The sequence below is a fragment of the Palaemon carinicauda genome, chromosome 35 (assembly GCF_036898095.1).
Source record: "Palaemon carinicauda isolate YSFRI2023 chromosome 35, ASM3689809v2, whole genome shotgun sequence".
In the NCBI taxonomy this organism is placed as follows: domain Eukaryota; kingdom Metazoa; phylum Arthropoda; class Malacostraca; order Decapoda; family Palaemonidae; genus Palaemon; species Palaemon carinicauda.
The window spans coordinates 57,069,761-57,091,546 of NC_090759.1; the positions used below are offsets into that span (position 1 = coordinate 57,069,761).

General features: G+C 45.6%; 1 protein-coding gene across 2 annotated transcripts in view; it reads left to right on the forward strand.

Annotated features, from left to right (window-relative positions):
- Positions 1-601: 601 nt before the first annotated feature.
- LOC137627765 (uncharacterized) overlaps positions 602-21,786 on the forward strand; it is a 43,313-nt gene continuing 22,128 nt past the window's right edge. For both annotated transcript variants that reach the window (XM_068359059.1, XM_068359060.1), the window contains exons 1-4: positions 602-759; positions 17,523-17,677; positions 18,137-18,187; positions 21,278-21,418. In XM_068359059.1, coding sequence (XP_068215160.1) covers positions 17,546-17,677; positions 18,137-18,187; positions 21,278-21,418 — 324 coding nt within the window. In that variant the 5' untranslated portion in view covers positions 602-759; positions 17,523-17,545. The remainder of the gene's footprint in view (positions 760-17,522; positions 17,678-18,136; positions 18,188-21,277; positions 21,419-21,786) is intronic.

Here is a 21,786-nt window from a genome sequence, read left to right on the forward strand (position 1 = left end):
GATGATGTTACAAGCTCTTGGACTCCAGCAGGGAAAACAGACCAGTGAAGACAGAGAATAAGGAAATAAATAAATATCATATGAGAGATAATGAACTGAAAATACAAAATAAAATGTATAAAGATAGTTATTGATAAGATTTTCCACAGTCGTTCATATCTTATCAAATCCTTAGAGTATATAAGATAGACTAATAAGGCCACACTGGGCATAAATGTAGGTATTCACTGAATTTTAGAATTATTTACAAATTATTCGCAATTATTTGCAAATATCTTTACACGCAATACCTCCCAAAAATGAAAAGAAATCTTTGTTAAAATTCCATTACTTACGTTTCAATAAAACTTGAACGACACTTGTTTGTTTGTGACGTCACGTGTAAACAATAGAAAATGATTACCCTAAACGTACGATAACCTCAGTGTTATTCGTTGTCATATATATTTATTGTGAATCCATATATCTCACGAAATATTGTTATTTTTTTAGTTTTTGGAGTTTTTAAGATATCATTTTTTATAGAATAAAAAATTATTAATCGTGAGTCTGGTATTTTGAAATTACGTACAAGAATTTATAAGTTAGCGGTACGAATTTTCAGGGAATATTTTTGTTGGGGACATGAGAACGTACGGTTTCGTACCATAGAATACGTATTGTAATACGTACGTTTTATCAGTGGTAATGGTATACATATGCTCTTGGTGCGTAGTGTCACATTGACCAGCAACCATTAACAACAACAGTGTGTTTTAGGTAAGTTCTTTTTAACTGTCATTCTTATATAAGATTTTTAAGTTCATCTGATTTTATTCTGTCAAAGTTGAGTCTTTAAGGTTAAGCCTTTATGGTCGATATGTTTTATGCTATCAGAGTTGATACTTAAGGTTTTATTAACAAGGCACCAAATACCACTAAGGTGACAATTAGTATGGCAAGTGATATGAGAAATTCACTTGTTTTCCGTAATTAAAACTAAGTCTGACACTCAAGATTAGCCTTTGTTTTTTCTAATGACAACTTGAATTCTATGTGAAAATGTGAACCTTTGTGGCACTTGCAGGTCATGGGGTATCAGTATGTCATACTTGAAATCAACACAACCTAACCTGGCTTTGTGAATGTCCCCTTAGTCGGTAGCTTGTCCGGAGCCTTTGTATATCAGCGGCCAGTTCCTCCAGCGTGCATAAAAAATATACATCGACTAACCTGAACTCCTCCCCTTAACCAAACCTACAACCCATGCCCTTACCGAATGGGGGCCGGAGCTAACGCCCCCTGTGCAACCCCCCTTACACTCCCGTTTTCCAAGTCAGCCGTCATCATATATACTGGTGGCCGCTATCATACTTACGCACGAGTTGCCTATCGAACTATTAAAACCACCCAGTACTGGCAGACCTGTCACTTCCCAGTTCAGAGATATCTGATACTGCCCCCCTCCCTCTGACTTCTGGCAGCCCAAACTGTGTAATCTTAGCTGTAGATTATAAGGTAATTGTAATATAACACATTATTGAGATGCAGCCTACTAAAGTGTTTGATGAATAAGAAATCGATATTATTATTATTATTAATTGCTAAGTTCAACCCTAGTTGGTAAAGTAGAATGTTATAGGCCCAGGGGCTCCAACAGGGAAAATAGCCCAGTGAGGAAAGGAAACAAAGAAAACTAAAGTATTTTGAGAACGGTAGTAACATTAAAATAAATATCTTTTATAAACTATTAAAATTTAACAAAACAAGAGGAAGAGAAATAAGATAGAATAGTGGGCCCGAGTATACCCTCAAGCAAGAGAACTCTACTCCAAGACAGTGGAAGACGATGGTACAGAGGCTATGGCCCTATCCAAGACTAGAGAACAATGGTTTGATTTTGGAGTGTCCTTCTCCTAGAAGAGCTGCTTACCAAAGCTAAAGAGCCTCTTCTACCCTCAACAAGAGGAAAGTAGCCACTGAACAATTACAGTGCAGTAGTTAACCCCTTCGGTGAAGGAGAATTGTTTGGTGATCTCAATGTTGTCAGATGTATGAGGACAGAGAAGAATATGTAAAGAATAGGCCAGACTATTTGGTGTGTGTAGGCAAAGGGAAAATAAATCGTAACCAGAGCTAAGGATCCAATATAGTACTGTCTGGCCAGTCAAAGGACCCAATACCTCCCTGGCGGTAGTATCTCAACGGGTGGCTGGTGCCCTGGCCAACCTATTAACGGATCGGTCAGTTGGAATCATTTCAGGGAAAAGTTTATCAAAATCTTGGCTGTAGTACGTTATTTTAATTGTAGGATGCCGTATCTTATATGTTGGCCTATTAGAAACTTCCCTGCTTGGCTTTCTTCTGGACAGGAGATTGAGTCGAGCTCAGTGTCTACAACCTCACCATCCTTGTGAGATAAGGATGTAAGATTTGGGGGAGTCTATAGGTATACCTGCTGAGTCATCAGCAGCCATTGCCTGGCCCTCTTTAGTCCTACCTTGGTGGGAGAGGGGCTTGGGCACTGATCATATGAATATACTGTCTGTCTCTAGGGCGTTGTCCCTGTCCCTTGTTTTTGCCAGTCATGAGCAGCCTTTAAACCAAGGTCTAAGCTTTAAAGACATCTAAAAACTGTGGCACTACTGTGCACTATACAGTACTAACATGGTTAGCCCTTCATAAGAGTAAAACCTAATTCGCATAGATGTGCGATACAGTATTGCTATCCTTTAGCCAGCATAAGTAAACGTTGAAACCGCATGTTCCTTCGTAACCCGAGCTATTCTACCATTACGGCTTGTCATTACACATCAACTCAATTCCCTACCTAAACTGACATAGGACACCGTGTTTTTTGCATATGGAACATTCCAATTTCTCAGTGGTGCATGGGGAAAGATGTGACATGCCATCCTCTAAGGCCTGAAAATCTTGTCACAATTGTTTTCTTTTTTTGCTACTTTATTTGTTTGCTACCTACATTATAGAGGGTGTATGTATGATAGCGGCCACCTGTATGTATGACGACGAGCTGAATAAGAATACGGCAGTGTAAGACTGTTCGAAGGGGAGGTAGTCCCCCCCCCCCTGCCGTAAAGTAAGTTAGTAAGGTTTGAGGGGGGGAGAAGTTTAGGTTAATTGGTGTCTATTTTTTATGCACGTTAGAGGAACTGGTCGCTGACATACAAAGGCTACCTTTATAGACTAGCCACTTTTTTGCTACATTATTGGCTAGCCTACTTACAGTCTCTAGGATGAGCCTACCATATCCCTAATTTTGGAATGGTCATGTGTATGCAAGGAAAGTTCAGATAGGTTAAGTGGCCAAGGGTATTCATTCAACTTTTGTGAGATATGTAACAGCTCCTCACCTATCCTCCTCCTTAGATTCCTAGACTGGGTTAAGTCTACTTGGGGTGCAGATATCATTGGTTATCTACGGATACGTCCCTGATTATACTCGATATCCTAGGATAGTCGTTCCAGGGGTTAGAACCCCGTAATACCTGACGGTAATTCTCTTGTAATATCACTCGCAGAAATATTATACAGTAGGAAGCTGCCGAAAGGAACTTCCATTAGGACGACATGGCTCGAGCCCAAAAATCCTTGCTAGAAAAACACTCTGAGAGTGCAGACCTCCGCCATGGTAGCTTATTTCTTGAAATCAGCTCGCCTTTCCTAGAGTCAATTTACCTCGTAGGTGTATTTAAAGTCTGTGTGACAACCATGTGCAAAATTGTAGTTAAGGTTGAGGGTAATTCGATCGACCTTTACTTTTGACCTATTACTTTCAAAATTGAATCCCTTCCACATCTCAACACAATTAATCCCTGAAAGTTTCACTACTCTATGAGTAAAATTTTGGCCAGGAAGTTGTTCACAAACAAACGGACACAGGACAAAAACATAATCTTCTCCCAACTTCGTTGGCAGAGGTCATGATATATTTTTTTTAGCCCCTGGTTATATAAGGAAGTTTTATAGCAAATTTGTAAGGTAATAAAATTGATAAACCAGCTGCTGGGAATTATTCTTCCCAATAGAGAGTATTGTTTGATTAACTTAGTTAACGAGCCAGCATTTTGGTAAGTAAGGGTGTGTCTTACTGGTAGAATGAGGGGATAAGAACAAGTTTTATTCCTTGATTGTTTGGTAGGATCAGGTTTTTGTTTTAATTTTCCAGTCATTATTATTATTATTACCTGCTAAGCTACAACCCTAGTTGGAAAAGCAGGATGCTATAAGCCCAAAGGCTCCAACAGGGAAAATAGCCCAGTGAGGAAAGGATAAAAGAAAAAGAAAATATTTTAAGAAAGAGTAACATCATTGAAGTAGATATCTCCTATATAAACAATATAAACTTTAACAAAACAAGAGGAAGAGAAATTAGATAGAATAGTATGCCCGAGTGTACCCTCAAGCAAGAGAACTCTAACCCAAGACAGTGGAAGATCATGGTACAGAGGCTATGGCATTACCCAAGACTAAAGAACAATGGTTTGATTTTGGAGTGTCCTCCTAGAAGAGCTGCTTACCATAGCTAAAGAGTCTCTCTTCTACCCTTACCAAGAGGAAAGTAGCCACTGAACTATACAGTAAAGACTTACAGTTGTGAAGAAGACAGTATAGATAAGTAGGCTTAAATTGAATACAGTAGTCAAAGGGAAGGAATATTTATTGCTATTTAGGGAGAAAATTGAGAGTAGGCGGGATGTAAAATGCATATGGTACATACCACGGGGAAAAAACATAGAATTTATTCCGACCAAATAAAAACAAGTAGTTTATAATGAGTAAAAGCCCTTGTGATATTTCCTTTATATAACTTTTATGGGCTTATTTTACATTGAGAATCTTAACTTAATGATGGTTTGAATACACACTGTAGGCCTACATATTTTGATCCCTATGGGTATTGGGAAAAGGGTTAGTTGTATTGGCTGTTCCTCATTGTGGTAGGTTGATAATCTTTGTCCATTTTTTTGTACAGAAAGATTATGGTTCTTAGGCATATACAAATTTTTTATCCAATAAAATATGTAATACTTCAGCAGAGTGAAACGGACGTAGAAATCGTCAATGAATGGTAGTGTCCTGGGAAATACTACACTTGTGTTTTCGGCTGTAACAAGTACAGATGTACTGTTGCGTCCTATCTAAAAGCTGTTTAAGCTTTTTCTCTTGTTGTGTGAAATTTTTATTGGCTGCTGGCTTCTCACTTCATTGTTATGGAAGTGAAGTAGAATACTGTATTCGTAAAGGCGGAGAAAACCGGCAATAGATCCGCAGATGCTCTGTACCTCTTGTTAGGGGAATGTTCTTAATCATACCAAGGTACGTAGTGTAGAACGTGGCTTCCCGTTCAATGGCAAGCCTTTACTTTAAAGTGGAAAATGGAAGGCTGTGGGTACATCGACGTGAGCCTTGATAACTATCAAGATAATACCTAAGAATCTGTATAGTACTTTTCTCTCCATATTGACAGGTCAGGCCCTGAACCTTGTGTGCATATGCCCCTGGCTGGGTTCCAAGGTGGTACAGTATGAGTCATTAGCTGGGAGTTTTTCTTTGTTTGGTGGTGTGAGGGTTCCCCCCAAGTGATCCCCGCACTCCAATACAGTAATCCCTCACATATCGCAGTTAATGGGGACCAGAACCGACTGCGATAGGTGAAAAACCAGGAAGTAGGTTCCCTCCTTATTTTTGGAATACGTACATTTTTTTGTGAACATGTACATGTATATATAATAACAATAAGTGTATATTAACCCTATGAATGCATATGTTGTCATTAGAACATTAGGAGCCATTTTCCCGGATGTCACAAGCACTATTTTACACTAAAAAAGCACAAGAAAATAGCTAAAAGTTCCACGCGGCAAGACTAACCAACACAAACGAAGCGAGAGAGAACAATGAATGCGGTCTCCCTTCGCGGGGTGCACGGCAGGGAGATATGCTGGGTAAAGCATCCTGGCAGCTCAGTCAATCGGCTTGCGAGATTCTGGACCAAAGATAGCCAGCGAATCAGAGAGGTGGATTTTGAGTTGTGCTCCATCTCCGTGTTGATACCTGATGTTCTATTGTACTCTCCCTGCCTTCTGCTAGTGCCTGCGTAACTTTCGCACCATTTTTTCCAAATCTTTGATGAATATTTTTGAAAATCCGCAATGCACTGAGGCCACAAAATGGCGAGGGATTACTGTATTCCTTCAAGGTTTGATGATTGCTGTGGAAACCACCGACAACGAGTCTGAGAAGCCTTCCATAGTTCTTACAGGTAGGCCCTCCAAGTCTTTCTTAAGGAAGCTTGTAGCCAAGGTTACTTAATCCCTAATGTTCCCAGTGCCAGTGAATCCAGTGATGCCCCCAGTGCCAGTAAAACCAGCGAAGACATCATTGCTGACAATAAAAAAGCCAGTGAGCATAGATTCCCAAAACAGTGCTCCTTGTGATTTCCTTTGTGCCAGTGACAGAAAAGAAACTGTAGAAGGATTTCTGCCTCTGTACAAGTGATTCTTTCATCAGCCGAGGCAATGTACAGAGGACACAAGAAGGCATTCTCCATGAGTGCTTCCCCCTGTGCTAGCAAAACTATTGCTTTAAGGCAGTAAAAAGATTTCCTCTGGGCGTAACACCTAAGTGTGTTGCCCCTGTTTGTCACCAATCTGCTTTTGCTCCCTGGCCCTGTGGGTCCCGTAGTCCCTGTGCCACTAACCTCAGTGTGTGTGAAGGCTTTCCTAAGCCCACTTTCTGTGTTACTAGTGCCAAAATGGTTGCCCACCACAGTGTCGGTGACCCCCTGTGTTGTGGCTCTTATTGGACCAACCCCTGTGTTTACTCCCTGTCAGAAAACATCGTAATCATGGTCACTCAGACCCCAACTCCTATGTCCTTAGAGCAAGAGAGAAAAGGTGGTAAGAGGAAGAAGTGAGTTCGCTCCTCCTCTTCTAATTAGATTCACACACATCCTTTCTCTCAATAAGAAATCCATTAGGACCTCTTTTCAATTAGATGATATCACTTCTTCGAGAGGGGTGGACAGCTCTTGGCCCTGTGGGTTTCGGGGCCACTGCCCGGTGGCACACCCTGGCTTCGAAGCCTGGGTATTCAGCAGTGTAACTCTGGTAGCCATACTGATCAGAAATGCAAGGCCCCGGCAGGGCTCATGCACTCTTACTGTCAGCCATGTGTTGGAAGAGCTTGGGTGCCTTACTTAATAATTTTTTATCTGGACGGGAAATTGCTGCTTCCTTCTCGGTTGTGGGTAGTTTGGTACTCAAAATTGAGATGTCATTTTTTGAGGACCAAGCACTTAACCAATCTTCATGGGTCAGTGGGTGACTGTCCGCAACACTGTGCTTTTGAACACAGAACCACGGCTTCCTCTCTACCACAGTCAACAGAAGCAAGGGTAGAAGGTACTTGTGTTTGCTTTGATCAATGGCAGGTCATTCTCTCACCAAAGACAGCCAGCTTGGTCCTTCATCGGCGTCTGATAACGTTGCTGTTTCTGTCCTTAAATGAGGGGGAGATAGATCTCCAGTGCAGACTGGAGACACCATTGAAAGCAGAGAACCCAGAGGTAGATTGCTCCTTTGGGGAGGCTCTTGAGAGCATTAAAGTGTATATTATGACTATGGCGCTAACTTAAGGTAGAGCCTCGGTCATTGATCAATGATTTGGAGCTCCTTTAGGGTAAAGACCTTTTGAGCCGCGGACCTTGCTAGTACAGTACTGCATGATCCTGGACCAAGTAGACAATCAGATCTGTGAATCTTCAGAACATTTGTGTCCTGTTGGTCCAGCAAGGTCTCCCCCCCCCCAACTTTCAAGGCAACAAAGGTTCTACGTGCCAGAGTCTTCTGGTAACCGCCTTTTCCGGTAGACCTGTAAAGTGTCCATTCTGGCAGGGAGCCTTCGCTTGGAGAAACCCAGAATGGAATGCACATCCCACTCAGCCATGGCCACCCTCCAAGCATTCTTGCGGCTTGACCAGTCGTCACATGCCATGAGGTACTTAGAAGATGAGGGCAGTTATTAATTCCTGATTCTGGAGAAGTACTGTACAGTAGTCTTATGCTATCTAGTGGGAAGTTATAGATATTTTTGGTGCACCAGTCAGCAAACCAGTGGCCCAATTAGGTTTTGTCCCTATTTTCAAAACAGGTTAATCCTGTGGTGGTGATTGCACTATGAACCACGTTGTTGCGGGAGTCCTCGTGACTCTTGCCAAACTGTCCCGTTCAGGCGGCAGTAACCCTCAAGGGCTCTGTCCCTGCTGTTAAACCTTTAGTTGCAGATTTGCTGGAAGGTGGGGAAGAAGGTCACCACTACATTATTCAGACATCAATCACGACCACCTCCAACTTCTACTCAAAGAGCCCCTGTGTAAGGATAGCCCCTTGAAGACCACTAACCTAACCAGTTCAGGAGTGGAGTGCAACATTAAATTTCGTACTCCCCCTTTCCTGCTGCGGTGAGTAGGGGGGATGCCTGTTGTTTTGATGCTACCAACCCTACCCTTCTTATCTTGCAGGTTGATAATATTCTTCAAATATCCCTCTTCTCACCAAAAGCCCTTAGCCCTGTTGGGAGAGGGGGAAGGGATGTTGCAGAAGAAATGCGCCCAGAGCATTAAAAACTAATCTCCGGGGTTCTACAGTCGACTCCTCCTAGTTAAGACAGTTGACGGCTGGAGGCCAATCCTTGACCTCATCTCCTAAACTAGTTGGTTCCACAAACCAGGTTCAAGATAGAAATGGTATGAGCTGTACTAACATTGTTCAGCAAACTAGGTTCAGGATGGAAATGGTACAAACTACCAACTTCCATTTGAGAAAGATGCTTCATGCTTGCAGTGTATCTGGAGGATGCATATTTATAAATACTGTACCAGCCCCACTGGTTTTTCCCCAGCAGAGAGGTGTATTAATTCAAGACCTTGTTGTTTCAGACTGTCCTACTCCCTAGGTGTTCATTCGAGTATTCACTCTGTCGCACGAGATGCTGTCCGTCTCTTGGCCACTTTCCTCTTGGTAAGGGTATAAGTGACTGGCTACGGTAAGCAGCTCTTCTAGGAGAAGGACACTCCAAAATCAAACCATTGGTCTCTAGTCTTGGGTAGTGCCATAACCTCTGTACCATGGTCTTCCACTGTCTTGGGTTAGAGTTGTCTTGCTTGAGGGTACACTCAGGCACACTATTCTATCTTATTTTTCTTTCCTTCTTTTTATTTAAGTTTTTATAGTTTATATATGAAATATGACAAATTTCGTAGATAATTTGTATTTTTCCTACCATACAAACCTTTGCTATTTCCATGGGGGTAACATTTGGCGGAGCTGAATGACGAGCCATTAAAATTAAACGAGGGTTAACTACCCCCTTGCTAATTAGCAGGGGGTAGGGAAGGGGTAGCTAGCTACCCCTTCCCCCCTCACACACTGTAAATAGCTCAATTCACTTAAATGTAGGACTTGACTTGGGGGTCAGGGCTGGCGGGTAACATTTGCGTAAATAGCAAAGGTTTGTATGGTAGGAAAAATACAAATTATCTACGAAATTTGTCATTTGTTCCGTAACCCAATACAAACCATTGCTATTTCCATGGGGTGACTTACCCTTAGGAAGGGCGGAAAGTCCCCAGCCTTCTGGCTTCGGCTTTACCCGGGGACTCCAATTCCGAGTTGTAGAACTCAAGGAACGGGAGTCCCTAACCCTCGCACGCTGTCATGTTTGACCATCGTGCGGCCTACAAGGATGTGTGTGAAGGAGAATAACGTGACTCGTCCTAGGAAGTTGACCTGGGGTTCCTTATGTGGAACCCTAGGCTAGGACGTACCCAATACCACCTCGTCAGGGTATGGGGGACGCGACAGTATTAAAGCTAATACTAGGAGCACAAGGAAGCATGGTTTACCTGCAGAGGTTGAGGTCAGCTGTGCAAAGGCCTGGATGCTGCTATTCCCAAGGGAGGGGAGAATGAAGAAAGAAGTAAGGGCCAGACATACTCTTTCATTCACGCAGACTAAAACCGGGTAACAATGCCCTCAACCTTCTGCTACTTGTCCAATAAGGAGCCTGAGGTTAGACCAGCTGTTGTGCAGCCACCACAGGACCGATAGAAAACGTATCGAGGTTCCTGTGGGTCACGTCCTGCAGGTAGTGGGCTGTGAACGTCGTCTGACGTTTCCAGACCCCAGCTTGTAAAACCTGCGTCACAGAAAAGTTCCTCTTGAAGGCCAGGGAAGTAGCAACACCCCTGACATCATGAGCTCTGGGACGACGTGACGGAGGAGAGTCGGGATTCAAGGTGCTGCTTATCACCTTGCGAATCCATGAAGAGATGGAGTTCTTGGTGACCCTCCTCTTTGTCCTCCCTGTGCTCACAAACAAAGCTTGCACATGAGGACGGGCTGCAGCCGTTCTCTTGAGGTAGCGCCTCAGACTCCTGACTGGGCACAGTAACAGATGATCTGGGTCATTTGTTACAGAACGTAGACTCGTTACCTTGAAGGAGTCGAATCTTGGATCTGACACCCCAGGGTTTTGAGTCTTAGCAATGAACTCAGGGACGAACCTGAACGTTACCTCCCCCCATCCCCTTGAATGGGCAACGTCGTAGGAGAGACCATGAAGTTCGCTTACTCGTTTGGCCGAGGCCAACGCGAGTAGGAACGCCGTCTTCCACGTTAGGTGGCGATCAGACGCCTGGCGTAATGGTTCAAAGGGAGCTCTTTTCAGAGCCCTAAGCACTTGAACCACGTTCCAAGGAGGTGGTCTGACTTCCGACTGGGGGCAAGTAAGTTCGTAGTTGCGTATGAGTAGAAAAAGTTCCAACGAAGAGGAAATATCCACTCCTTTCAGCCTGAAGGCTAAGCTTAAGGCTGAGCGATAACCTTTCACGGCCGAGACCGAAAGGCGCATTTCCTCCCGAAGATAAACAAGGAACTCCGCTATTGTTGGAATAGAGGCATCGAGCGGAGAGAGACCCCTTCCACGACACCAACCACAAAAGACTTTCCACTTCGCCTGGTAGACGTTGGCCGAGGACTCTCGCAGGTGCCGAGACATCCTGTCCGCAACCTGCTGAGAAAATCCTCTCTCCGTGAGGAGTCGCTGGATAGTCTCCAGGCGTGAAGCCGAAGCGAAGCTACGGCCTTGTGGAAGATGTTGCAATGTGGTTGTCTGAGTAGCTCGTGACGTGGAGGGAGTTCTCTTGGGGGTTCCGTTAGGAGCCGCAGAAGATCTGGGAACCATTCCGCATGATGCCATAGCGGAGCTATGAGAGTCATGGAAAGGTTGACCGATAGATTGGTCTTGTTGAGCACCCTTCTCATCAGACAAAAAGGTGGGAAGGCGTAAACGTCCATGTTGTCCCACCTGTGTTGAAAGGCATCCTGCCAGAAAGCCTTGGGGTCCGGGACTGGAGAGCAGTAAAGGGGCAGCCTGAAATTCAAGGCTGTCGCAAACAGATCTACAGTCGGAGAGCCCCACAAAGTCAGGACTTTGTTGGCTATCTGAGGGTCCAAGGACCACTCGGTACTCACTATCTGCGTCGCCCTGCTGAGGCTGTCGGCGAGGACATTCCTCTTGCCAGGAATGAAGCGAGCTGTTAGTGAGATCGAGCGGGTCTCGGACCATCTCAGAATCTCTACTGCAAGATGGGATAGCTGTTGCGAGAAAGTACCTCCCTGCTTGTTGATATAAGCCACTACCGTGGTGTTGTCGCTCATCACCACCACGGAGTGGCCCGCCAGGGTTTGTTGGAACTGTTGAAGAGCCAGAAAAACGGCCTTCAATTCTAGCAAGTTGATGTGGAGGCACCTTTCCGATTCTGACCAAAGGCCTGAGGCCCTTTGGTTCAGAATGTGGGCCCCCCACCCTAGATTTGACGCGTCCGTAAACAGAGTCAAATCTGGGGGGAGGACGAGGAGATCTGCTCCCTTCCGTAGGTTCTCGTCGTCCAGCCACCATCGAAGGTCCGTCAGTTCCGAAGGTCCTATGGGAACTAGGAAGTCCGGGGAATCGTTTCCCTGATTCCATCGCGACTTCAGCCGCCACTGAAGGGATCTCATCCTGAGGCGGCCGTTTGGAACAAGACGGACCAAAGATGATAGATGGCCTAAGAGACGTAACCACAGTTGGGCCGGAAGCTCTTCTCGTCTGAGGAAAGGTTCTGCTACCTTCCTCAGCCTTGCTATCCTTTCGTCTGATGGAAAGGCTTTGTGGAGAATCGTGTCTAGTTTCATGCCTAGATATACCAGTTTCTTCGTAGGGCGCAGAGAGGACTTCTCGAGATTTACCAAGATCCCTAGATCTTGGCAAACTTCCAGAAGCCTGTCCCGGTGACGCAGAAGGGTCGACTCCGAGTCTGCCAGGATCAGCCAGTCGTCCAGATAACGAAGGAGACGGATGCCGTTCCTGTGAGCCCACGACGAGATCAGAGTGAACACCTTGGTGAACACCTGGGGTGCTGTGGAGAGACCGAAACACAGCACCTTGAACTGGTAGGTCTTGCCGTCTAGGCCGAATCTTAAGTACTTCCTGGAAGACGGATGGATGGGGATCTGGAAGTACGCGTCCTTCAAATCCAGAGTGCACATAAAGTCTTGTGGTCTCACTGCAAGTCTGACCGTGTCCGCTGTCTCCATACTGAACCGAGTCTGTATGACAAACTTGTTCAGTGCTGAGAGGTCGATGACCGGTCTCCAGCCTCCAGACGCCTTCTTTACAAGAAAGAGTCGACTGAAGAAGCCTGGGGAGCTGTCGTCGACCTCTTGGAGAGCATCCTTCTTGAGCATGGTCTCGACTTCTGCCCGGAGGGCCATCCCCTTTGCCGATCCCAAGGCATAGGAGTTCAACGACACTGGATTCGCTGTCAGGGGAGGTAGAGATGTTGTGAACGGGACGCGATACCCTTGGCCGATCACAGAGACCGTCCAAGGGTCGGCCCCGAGTTGCTGCCACCTCTGCACGCAACTTCTTAGGCATCCCCCCACAGGTGGACACGCGGGGGGATTGCCACTCCTAGTGTTTGCGACCTTTGCCGCTTCCTCTAGGAGTTCTACCTCCCTTAGAGGACTTGCCGCGTCTCTTGTCTTTCGGCTGAAAGGACCGCGGCTTAGACACGCTTGCCTTAGCTGCCGGAGCCTGCTTAGGTGTTCTGCGAGGCTGCTGTTGACGTTGTTGTGGAGGGGCTGGAGGTTTATAGGGCCGAGATGTCAGGGCCCTTTGGAGGAGAGAGTCCTGGTTCGACCTCCTCCACCTCTCAGCCGACTGCTCCATGTCACGAGGCTCCAGTAACTCCCCTCCAAAAATAGAGGAGTGTCTGAGCCTGTTGACGTCTGCGGTGGGGACCTTCGGATGGAACCTCTCGGACACTGAATCGCGTCTTTTGAGGATCAAGTTAGCCCATAGGTTAGTGACCTGGTGAGCTAGAAACTCAATAGAGCGAGTGCCCGAGAGGAGGAAGGTCTCCGAGGCCTTCCTATTGCTCTCCTTGGACAGATCCTCAGATCGCAATAGGATGCCCAAAGACCCAAGCCAGAGATCAAGCCACGAAGTTGCCTGCATGGCACTCTTAGCGACTTTCTCCAGGTTTTGGGTCTCTGACGCCGCAAACGTCACCTGTCGGGTCGAGAGCTTCTCGAAAGAAGTTCCCTTAGCTAGTTCCTCCACAGAATGATGGAGTGGAAGAGACATGCAAGACTCCCCGTCGATCTCGAAATACCTCCTCTGTTGGACTAGAGGAGGAGGGAGGAGTCTAAACCCGGCAGAAGAACGTCCTGAGGAGGCCAGACCGGAGAGCTGAGCTTTGACTTTGTCCCTGGCGCCTTTCACCCCTTTAGACCAGGGCAAAGCTGCACTAGTCTTGGGGGGCTTCTGGACACCAAAGACCTCGTCAAGCACGGTGTCTTTCCCCTCACGAGGGGCTATCTCCGGGTCCTTGATTTTGTTGAGCTCCCTCATCAAACCAAGGACCTGCCAGAACGCGTGTTCTGACTCGCTGTGTTCTCCTTTTGGTGGACTGGCAGCTAAGTCTCCCATCCCCAAGAGGTCTTCTTGGGGAGAAACGTGGACGTCCTCCCTAGGAATTGCTGGTTCTTGACGAATCTTCGACGAAGATTTCGGAACAGTCTTGGTGTCCTTCGATTCCCTCCTGGAAGGAAAATAGGACTCCAACACCGACACCTGAGGAGGAACCTCTTCCCGTGCGACCTCTCCCCTATCCGGAGAAAATTCCCCCCTTGGTGCCAAGGAAGAATTCTCCGAGTCAGAGGAGTCCCCCGAGGACGAGATAAACTCATCTACAGGAGGGGGTGGAGCTGCAGAGGTTGGAGAAGGTGAAGGGGTCCGCCTGACGGGGTTCCTGGAGACCAGCTTTTCCTGGGGAGGAGTTACCACGAAGCCCACTCCTTTCCTTTTCTTCAACGGTGGAGAACCCATCCCAGGGTCCCGCCTCTGATCAGTGCTGGAAGGCTTGATAGCCTGGACCACAGCCTTGATCATGTGGCGGAACCAAGGTAGACGGGTAACTGACGCTGTGTCAGCAATCCCCGCTGGAGAAAAGGGGATCTCGCGACCCTTAGGAGTGGTCACCACGAGGCCTTCCTGAAAAGAAAAAGACTGCCTAGACCTCTCTGCTGATTTTCCTTGTTCTGCCGTTATCCTCCTCTTGTGCGGAGGTGAATCCTGGGAACGCCTCCCAGGAGGAGCATCCTGCCGAGGATCCTTGCGGTCCGAATGACCCACCGTAGGTGAGCGACCTGTAGGCGAGCGTTCACGCGAAGGGGAAAGGTGGTCATAGGGCCGCGAGTGATGGCGCGCATGCGCAGGTGCATGCATGTAGGAGCGCGCAGGTGAATGGCGCGCAGGAGAATGGCGCGCAGGAGGGTATGCACGAGATCGATCAGGAGAGCGTGCATATGAATGCGCAGGAGAAAACTCCACAGAAGGAGCTGGCGAGCGACCGCGCGACCTCTTGGGGGAGCGCTGGTGATGGTGGGAGGGAGAAAGATGTCTCCTAGAAGACTTAGTCTCCCTCAACTGGTGGCGCGCAGATCTGTCGGCGATCGGGGCGCATGTAGGAGAGGCCCCTTCTTTACCGCCCGCAGGACCCACAGCGTGTTGGCGTGAAGGGCGAGCTGAAGGAGATCGTGGGCGTGAGTGCGCCAAACTTAAGAGGCGCTCAGAAATCGAAGGGCGCACAGGGGCAACTGGAAGCGCAAGAATCGACGTGCGAGACAAGGGCGAACCCTTGCGAACGTCTGAGTCCGAAGATCTAGAGGGCGCTGGCGAGCGTGGGCGCACAGGGCGTGCAACAGGCACAGGCACTAGCGAGTGCTTGCGCGCGCGCACAGGCGAGTGATGGTGAGCAGCGCGCCCATCAGGAAGTTGTTGCTTCTCAGGGTGAGGGTGCCCTAAGGAGAGCTGGCGAGCAGTGGAGCTCTGGCGAGAAGGAGATCGCTGGCGCGTTGGAAGTCGTTGCCCCTTCTCTGGATGTCCAGGAGAGAGCTGGCGCGCGAGAGAGCGCTGGCGCGCGAGAGAGCGCTGGTGCGCAGGAGATCGCTGGAGCGTTGGGGAGCGCTGGTTCTTCACAGGCTGAAGAGCGCGCCCAGAAAGGCGCTGGCGAGAAGGAGATCGCTGGCGCGTTGGTGAGCATTGACCATCCTCAAGATGAAGAGCTCGCCCAGGGGCGTGCTGGCGAGCAGGAGAGCGCCGGCGCACAGGAGATCGCTGGCGCGTTGGAGAGCGCTGGCGCACAGGAGATCGCTGGCGCGTTGGAGAGCGCTGGCGCACAGGAGATCGCTGGCGCGTTGGAGAGCGCTGGCCACAGGAGATCGCTGGCGCGTTGGAGAGCGCTGGCGAACAGGAGATCGCTGGCGCGTTGGTGATGGTTGAAGAGACGAAGATCTGCGCTCAACTGCACGCAAGCGCGCAGGTGCGCGCACAATGGCCAGGGACTGAACCCCAGAGTCCTTTTCCCCCGAAGGAGACGGTGCCTGTAGGATTACAGGTGACGGCAGCACTGAAGACTTGGCAGGAGAAGGGGATCGTGAACGATCCGCAGAGAGGTCAAGAGATGTTGCAGGTATGACCTTCTCCTGACGAGGAAGTTCCTCCGCAGGTGGAGGAGAAGGAGACCCAAAGAGGCGCCTCTTCACCCCTTGATAGGGAGAAGGGAGCCCCCTCTCTCGCAGAGGCCTACGGGCCTTACGACGAATGCGACCCCTGGGTAAGGAGTCAGGGTCATCGGTCCTTCGAAGAGGGGTCTCTAAAAGCGCGCTACCCCGAGGGGGAGACGAGCTCGCAGGAGAGACCGGAGGCCCCACCCTTCCCTCCGAAGGCTGTGCGGAAGGGAGAGATGGGACTTCAGCAACATCCGAGGCAGCAGGATCAAGGGTTAGACTTGCCACGTCAGAAGGGGCAGACAACACAGTATCGACAATGTCCGAAGGAAAAACCTCCGGCATTACCGGTGACTGTTTGACTGCAGCCCCCAGCTGCAACAAGTCAAACAGGCCTTCCTTGGAGGGAGTGCCCTTAAGCCCCAAGGAAGCCCAAAGCTGAAACAAACCATAATTAGAAACAGTGCAGTCGAATTCATCAAAATATAATAAATCCTCCCCCGGGGGAGGAGAGGGAACAACCTCGCTAAGGGAGGCCACGCCCTCTCCACCACCACGAGGTTGGCAAAAACCACTAGGACCTGCAATCTCACTCGGCGGTTTCACAGGTGAAGCCGGACGAGGGAGACCTTCGGAGGAGGTTCGGGCGGCGCAAGGAGAAACCCTAGAGACCTCCTTCTTCAAAGTCACCTTCGAAGGAGATCGGTCTCTCTTGGGCTTCTTCTTGCGTCTACGGCCGAACTTTTCCCACTGGGAGGCAGGCCACTCCCTGCACTCACTGCACACATTCTCCCTGTCACACCGTTGACCTCGGCAAAGGGGGCAAAGGGCGTGAGGGTCCGTCTCCAAAGAGGACATAAACGTCCCACATGAACGCTTAGGAACTCCAGGGCAAGTACGCATCGTAGAGTCGAGGCCAACTTCACACACACTAGATAAAGAGAAAGCAGAATTTAAAGGCTGTCAAGCGAGGGTGAGAGCAGAGACGTCTGATCATCACCCGAGCCAAAAGTGAATTGAGCTATTCACAGTGTGAGAGGGGGGAAGGGGTAGCTAGCTACCCCTTCCCTACCCCCTGCTAATTAGCAAGGGGGTAGTTAACCCTCGTTTAATTTTAATGGCTCGTCATTCAGCTCCGCCAAATGTTACCCCCATGGAAATAGCAATGGTTTGTATTGGGTTACGGAACAAATTTATTTTAATGTTACTGTTCAGAAAATATTTAATTTTTTCTTGTTTACTTTCCTTACTGGGCTATTTTCCCTGTTGGAGCCCCTGGGCTTAAATTAAAGCATCTTGCTTTTCTAACTAGGGTTGTAGCTTAGTATGTAATAATGATAATGATATGTTAATGTGCATGGAAGCTTACACTTTATATGTATCTAATTCACTTAAACACTACAGGGGACATTAACCGACAAGATAACATGGGGAACGTTGATGGAAAAGCTGTTGTAGAAGTAGCGCAAATGGCTATCCGGACTCTTCCTCCACTTATCATGGCCTTTCAGTCGACTAAATCCAGTGAGAAAAACAGTGAAGATGAAAAAATAGCCCAGGTAGGTGTCTTGGTTTCTTACGAATATTGTATCAGGAATTGTACTTTTGAATCACTGGTTTAGAACTTAGGTCAAGGACCTAGTACTTTTAGTAAAGTAAGAGGTTGCGGTTTGGTTGTCCTACTTTTTGAACAATTGTAGTAAGGGATGTGTTTTAATTTCTTGTCTGAATTTTATGCTGGAAGGCCATTTGATTCAAATCGTGATGCTTATTCATTCTTAGAGACCATTTCTTTTTATGTGGCACAGAAGTTTATATCAATTTGTAACCATTTTGTGGTAAGTCATTAATTGTTGCTTTTTTAAATAGTATCTAACTTGTTAACCACGAAAATTATGTCTGTACTGTACATTTAATGACAAACTTTTCCCGCATTGAGACTTCTTTCTTAGATTCATACATTAACTAGAAATAATATCTATGCAAGGTATCTTTTAAGTACGCACAATATGTTGCAGGTCCTGGAGCTGCTACAGGAAGACAGGCGTGCTCTCAATCAAGTTCTCCAGGTGAGGTTGAGGAAATTCTGTTGTTAGATATTGAAGGTAGCTTGAGAGTTTATTGCATGAGGAATGATATATTATTATTATTATTATTGTTATTATTATTATTATTATTACTTGCTAAGCCACAACCCTAGTTGGTAAAGCAGGATTCTGTAAGCCCAGGGACTCCAACAGAGAAAATAGCTCAGTGAGGAAAGGAAACAAGGAAAAATAAAATATTTTAAGAAGAGCAACAATATTAAAATAAATATCACTTTATAAACTATGAAAACTTTAACAAAACAAGAGGAAGAGAAATAAGATATGAGATAAAACAGTGTGCCTGAGTGTACCCTCAAGCAAGAGAACTCTAACCCAAGACTGTGGAAGACCTTGGTACAGAGGGTATGGCACTACCCAAGACCAGAGAATAATGGTTTGACTTTGGAGTGTCCTTCTCCTAGAAGAGCTGCCTACCATAGCTAAAGAGTCTCTTCTACCCTAACAAAGAGGGAAGAGGCCACTGAACAATTATAGTGCAGTAAGAAGAATAGTTTGGTGATCTCAGTGTTGTCAGGTGTATGAGGACAGAGGAGAATATGTAAAGAATAGGCCAGACTATTCAGTGTGTGTGTGTGTGAAGGCAAAGGGAAAATGAACGGTAACCAGAGAAAAGGATCTAATGTAGTACTGTCTGGCCAGTCAGAAGACCCCATAACTCTTTAGTGGTAGTATATCAACGGGTGGAAATGTTTCAAGTTTTGTACAGGTGGAAAATTCCACACATCCCAGCTCCTGTAAGGGATAGTGCCCCAGTTTCATTTTTCTCTTTATTGGACTCTTCAGTCTAAGAGTAGGGCCATATGTCCTAACTTCCATAGGAAATATTTCCACCAATGCATTGGCTTTGTAGTATTTTTTTTCCCATTAGAAGAGACTCTTTAGCTATGGTAAGCAGCTCTTCTAGGAGAAAGATACTCCAAAATCAAACCAGTGTTCTCTAGTTTTGGGTAGTGCCATAACCTCTGTACCATGGTCTTTTAGAGTTCTCTTGCTTGAGGATACACTCGAGCACACTCTTCTATCTTATTTCTTTTCTTATTATTTTGTTAAAGTTTTTATAGTTTATATAGGAAATGTTTATTTTAATGTTGTTACTCTTCCTGAAATATTTTATTTTCCTTTTTTCCTTTCCTCACTGAGCTATTTTCCCTGTTGGGGCCTCTGGGCTTATAGCATCCTGCTTTTCCAACTAGGGTTGTAGCTTAGCATGTAATAATAATAATAATAATAATATGTCCTAACTTCCATAGGAAATATTGCCACCAATGCATTGGCTTTGTAGTATTTTTTTTCCCCATTAGAAGAGACTCTTTAGCTATGGTAAGCAGCTCTTCTAGGAGAAAGACACTCCAAAATCAAACCAGTGTTCTCTAGTCTTGGGTAGTGCCATAGCCTCTGTACCATGGTCTTCCACTGTCTTGGGTTAGTGTTCTCTTGCTTGAGGGTAAACTCGGGCACACTATTCAATCTAATTTCTCTTCCTCTTGTTTTGTTAAAGTTTTTATAGTTTATATAGGAGATATTCATTTTAATGTTACTCTTTTTAAAATATTCTATTCTCCTTTTTTTCTTTCCTCACTGGGCTATTTTCCCTGTTGGAGCCTCTGGGCTTAGAGCATTCTGCTTTTCCAACTAGGGTTGTAGCTTAGTTAGTAATAATAAAGGGATTTTGACGAAGGAAAAATCTATTTCTGGGCTCAACCTGTGTCACTGCGTGAAATGCTTCTTAAAGCACCATTGCTAAGGTATAAATACTGCTAAATATACCAGAGAAAAAAGTTGCATGGAATGCCAGGAATATACCCAGCTCGCTCACCCTTATAGGGTGTCGGTATAAAAACTGGGGCGAGTGAAACCACTACCAGAGGTCCTTTTCCAATTAGACTTCTCCCTCCTCAACATACCTCGTTCTTGGACATTACCACCTTTCCCATTTTTTTCCTCCCAGCTCTCTGTCTAAGCTGTTAACTTTTACTTGTTAGTGCAAATGTACTGAATGGCATCCGTGATCCCAGCCCATGTGGCACAAAATCTGTTATACATAATTACGTTCTAGCTCTTTGATTTCGTATTGTACTTTCCAGCTTCCTGAACTTCGCCCCAATTTATAACTGATCTTTTATTACTTTATGTGAAGTGATAATTATCTAGACACATCCAGTAGTGTTTATTACTTCCGTCACATTGTCAGTTATTTACTGTGTTCTGATATTTAAAGGAGAGAAAAAAATTTTCTATTTTAATTCATCTATACACAACTATAAACATAACAAGACTTTCCATGTTTGGTAATCAGTTTCAACAGCAGTATATTTTTAATGTACAGTAGTGTACAGTACAGTAATTAGTTGTTCGTTGGTCTAATCCAATACACTGAGTTTTTGTTTAATGGTTGGAATCTTATGATAATTGGTTACGATATTTGTGTTTGTGAAATCTTGCAGTAAAGAATTCTTCAGACCTTTATGATGTCTGTCAATGGGAAATTTTCAATAAGGAATAAAATGTGAACTTATGCAAACTTCATACCACTCAAGTAAGCTCCTCCAGTTACTTGAATAACAAAATAGCTTAGAGATCATTTAAAACTTGATCAGAAGTTCTGACAATGTTTTAGGCATGAGGGGTTGCTCTTAACCCTTTTAACCCCTAGGCTCTTTGGAAATTTCCAACCCTTAACCCCCAAGGGGTTATTCTTTTCCCAGCACATTTTGCAGTATATTTTTTTCAAATTGCTTTAACAGCCTTAATTTTTGTCATAGAGAGGTCAGGTTGGTCTCATTCTCTTGGAAAATGCCTGAATTTTTTCAAAAAATTATCAAAAATATGAAAAAGAAAATTTTATAGCATTTTTTTGCAAGGACGTAAAGGGGGTAAAGGGATGGGTTTTGTGAAACGTACCAGTACGTCCTCTGAGGGTAAAAGGGTTAACAATCCGTGGTAGTGAAGAGCAGATATAGAAAGGGAGAGAGTGAGGTGAACTAGCATTTGTATTATTATATTGAAAGTAATCTTGTCATCTTAGCCTTACATTGTTTCATGGCCCAACAGAACCAAGCTCGGCTGGAAGATAGCTATCAAGCACTCGTCACGTTAATGAATCGAGTCGAGGAAAGTGGCCCAGAACGACAGCAGAGGAGGGGAGCCGATGGTCAAGGGTCAAGAATTCAAATCGTAATGGATCTGCCAGATGTAAGTTCATGCACCCAGAAAGTTTGAGAAAACCTCTCATTTTCAGTAATCATGTTCCTGTGTGAATATATCCCCCGTCATTTATAAGCGTTCACTCCTTCCATTTTTTTTCAATCCCTTAAAGTGATTCAAATTTGTATAGCTAGAATAAATTAAAATTGTTTTAAAGATTTGTAGTACTGAAAAGAACTTTAATGTTTTTTTTTTTTTTTAATATTACTGCTTCATTCTTAGATTTCACACTATTTGTAAACATTATGTTATAGTTTAATTTAAGAGAGATTTCATTATGCAAGGTAATCTTGAAATAATGACATACCTGTAGTGTACTCCATTCCACTCGAAGTTGATCCATAGAACAATGTACA